This window comes from Hyla sarda, chromosome 13 (genome assembly GCF_029499605.1).
Source record: "Hyla sarda isolate aHylSar1 chromosome 13, aHylSar1.hap1, whole genome shotgun sequence".
Classification (NCBI taxonomy): Eukaryota; Metazoa; Chordata; class Amphibia; order Anura; family Hylidae; genus Hyla; species Hyla sarda.
In genome coordinates, this window is record NC_079201.1 from 11,033,008 (window position 1) to 11,036,257 (window position 3,250).

At 45.8% G+C, this 3,250-nt stretch overlaps 1 protein-coding gene across 1 annotated transcript in view; it reads left to right on the top strand.

Moving 5' to 3' along the window:
• The first annotated feature begins 226 nt into the window (after nt 1-226).
• CA10 (carbonic anhydrase 10) overlaps nt 227-3,250 on the top strand; it is a 197,536-nt gene continuing 194,512 nt past the window's right edge. Inside the window, exons 1-2 of the mRNA XM_056550620.1 lie at nt 227-736; nt 1,270-1,871. Of these exons, the coding sequence (XP_056406595.1) occupies nt 1,811-1,871 (61 nt within the window). The 5' untranslated portion in view covers nt 227-736; nt 1,270-1,810. The remainder of the gene's footprint in view (nt 737-1,269; nt 1,872-3,250) is intronic.

Consider the following 3,250-nt stretch of genomic DNA (forward strand, 5'->3'; position numbering starts at 1 on the left):
GAGTTGTATAACATCCTTTTAGCGAGTGCAGAGCAGTCAGTAGAACTGAAGCGCAGTGCAGAACATTCAACAGCGCGGGACAGCAGTGCAGAACATTCAACAGCGCGGGACAGCAGTGCAGAACATTCAACAGCGCGGGACAGCAGTGCAGAACAGCGCGGGACAGCAGTGCAGAACATTCAACAGCGCAGGACAGCAGTGCAGAACATTCAACAGCGCGGGACAGCAGTGCAGAACATTCAACAGCGCGGGACAGCACTGCAGAACATTCAACAGCGCGGGACAGCAGTGCAGAACATTCAACAGCGCGGGACAGCAGTGCAGAACATTCAACAGCGCGGGACAGCAGTGCAGAACAGCGCGGGACAGCAGTGCAGAACATTTCAGCAGCAGATGGAGCGCAATGTAGCCCGGCACCGATAAGCTCTATCCTTCACTACGCAAAGTCACCAGCCGAGAATTTGCGCTGCGCCAATTAAATAAAGAATAAAATAAAATCCCCGCAGCAGTGACCCGCGGCGCCCCCTACCTGCAGCAGACGGCAGCGCAGCCTCCCAATGTGAGGATGACAGGTGCGCATGAGCGGCAACTCTCCCAGTGAATTTCTTCGGTGTGCTGATGTGCGAATCTGGAGCTCACTGCCCTGACATCCTCCAGCCCCGGCTATATCCCCCCAGTGGAGCCCACCGGCAGCCCCCCACCCCGGGCACACAGGGAGGCAGCAGCTGGCACCCAGGTAAGTTCTGCTCCATTCATTACACCCTGATCTGGGCACTGTAAGGGGGGCAATGTTAGCAGGGTGTGATCTCATAGCAGAACACTCAGCAGGGGGGGGGGGCAGCTCCTAACCCCCCCCCCCCCCCCCCCCCAATAGTCCTGGGAAAGGGGTGCAATAAAAGTAACACCCCCCATGCCATGGCCTTTTGCATGGGTGCTGACTGAGTGCCATGTTGCAATTATTTGCCTGCCAGTCTGTGATCCACTGTAGTGACATGTATATAGGGACAGGGAAGTAGATGGGAGAGAGAGAAAGAGAGGAGCACCTACCTGAATTCTTTAGGATGGACCATTCAAGCAGCGCACGGTGACTTTAGAAAAGTGAGCAGTGTACCAGCGCCCCCTGCCGACCCGACTTCACTGCTCTGCAGAAATGAGAACAAGCCTCCAACCTATACTGTCTGCAGCAGTCAGTCACATAGCATCACACTGGCTTATATTTATATGTATATTTTTTATTTTATTTTTATTTATTTCTATCCCTCTCTACAGGAAGAACACAAAAAAAAAAACAACAACAACAACTAACCCTTTGGATTGTCCATGGATAACTACAACATTGCATGGATAAACTAAAAAAAAATAACAAATCTTGGGGAATGACTACACGGAGGATGATCTTTGCTGGTCAACTAGTCATTTAGCTCTATTTTTACCGTTAGAAGATCTGGATTTGTCTCCGCCTTGGCTATTCTTGTTTTAATTTTTTTGTGTGTGAGTGATTGTGTTGTTTTTTTTACAATTTTTGCATTTTTTTTAAATTAATATTATTATTATAATTTTTTTTTTTTTTTAAATGGGGAGAACGGAATATCGAGTTTAGAGAAGAATCCCTCCTGGCTGGAATTGTTTCATTTTTTTAATTTTTTATACGTATATATATATATATTTTTTTTTTTCGGACATGTGTAGCAAACATATTTGGAAAATACCTTCAGGCGAAGAGGGACGGTTGCTGGAGCGTCGTCGGGAAGCGTTGGGTTATTGATCGGTTCCTCTCTTTAAGTGATGCAGGTGGTATGAAAATCGTAGAATGGAAATTGTTTGGGAGGTGTTTTTTTTCCTTCAAGCAAATTTCATCGTTTGCATGTCAGGTATGGGCACCGACGGGTTTCTTTTTATTGTTTGCACCTTTCCTTGCATCGTCACCCCCCCCCCCCCCCCCCCTTTGTATTGTGATACTATAGCCCAGTGTTTTCCAAACAGTGTGCCTCCAGCTGTTGCAAAACTACGACTCCCAGCATGCCCGGACAGCCAAAGGCTGTCCGGGCATGCTGGGAGTTGTAGTTTTGCAACAGCTGGAGGCACACTGTTTGAAAAACACTGCTTTAGCCCTTCCCTCTTAGCAATGTTCTTGATCTGTATCATAGAGTGAGAACTGTATCATATTCCAGAACCATAAGAACGATCATTCAGTCCATGTTTCCCAACAAGTGTGTAGCAGAACTACAACTCCCAGCATGCCCGGACAGCCGACAGCTGTCCGGGCATTCGGGAGTTGTAGTTCTGCAACAGCTGGAGGCACCCAGGACGGGAAACGCTGCTCTAAGTGAATTATTAGAGTATTTGTTTGTATATGAAGGTTTTGGTTTGTAAATATGACTATATGTACATTATATATATATATATATATATATATATATATATATATGGGTTGTTATGCTTTAGTGACACCATTACTGTCTTTATCTCTCCATATCTTATTTTATGCTGTGGATTCTAATAGGAAGATACAAGGTTGCTATCTGAATCAGTGTTTCCCAAAACAGGGTACCCCCAGCTGTTGCAAAATTACAACTCCCAGCATGTCTAGGCATGCTGGGAGTTGTAGTTTTACAACAGCTGGAGGCACCCTGGTGTGAGGAAACACCAATGATTTGCACCATGATGCAACAGTCTACACTGAAACAATAAATGTTACTATCTAAATCAGGGTTATCCAACCAGGGTGCCTCCAGCTGTTGCAAAACTACAACTCCCAGCATATCCAGGCATGCTGGGAGTTGTAGTTTTGCAACAGCTGGAGGCACCCTGGTTGGGGGAAACACCAATGATTGTACTATGATGCAACATTCTACACTGAAACAGTAAAATGTTACTAATCTAAATCAGTGTTATCCAACCAGGGTGCCTCCAGCTGTTGCAAAACTACAACTCCTAGTATGGTGGGAGTTGTAGTTTTGCAACAGCTGGAGGCACCCTGGTTGAGGAAACACTGATACAGCCACAATATACTTACAGCCACAATATACAATGATGCAACATTGCAGTTAATATTGTTGCATTGGATATGTTGTATCTTTTCAACATTCTACAGTCTCCTCTGTATCCATTGCCATTCAGTGGTGTGTGAATTAACTCTATGCACATTTTTGATCCCCCCCCCCCCCAATTGTTCAATGGAATTCAATGCCCCCCCCCCCCCCACCTATAGTTTTCAGGTTCACTTGTTATATGGATGATTGTAGGATGA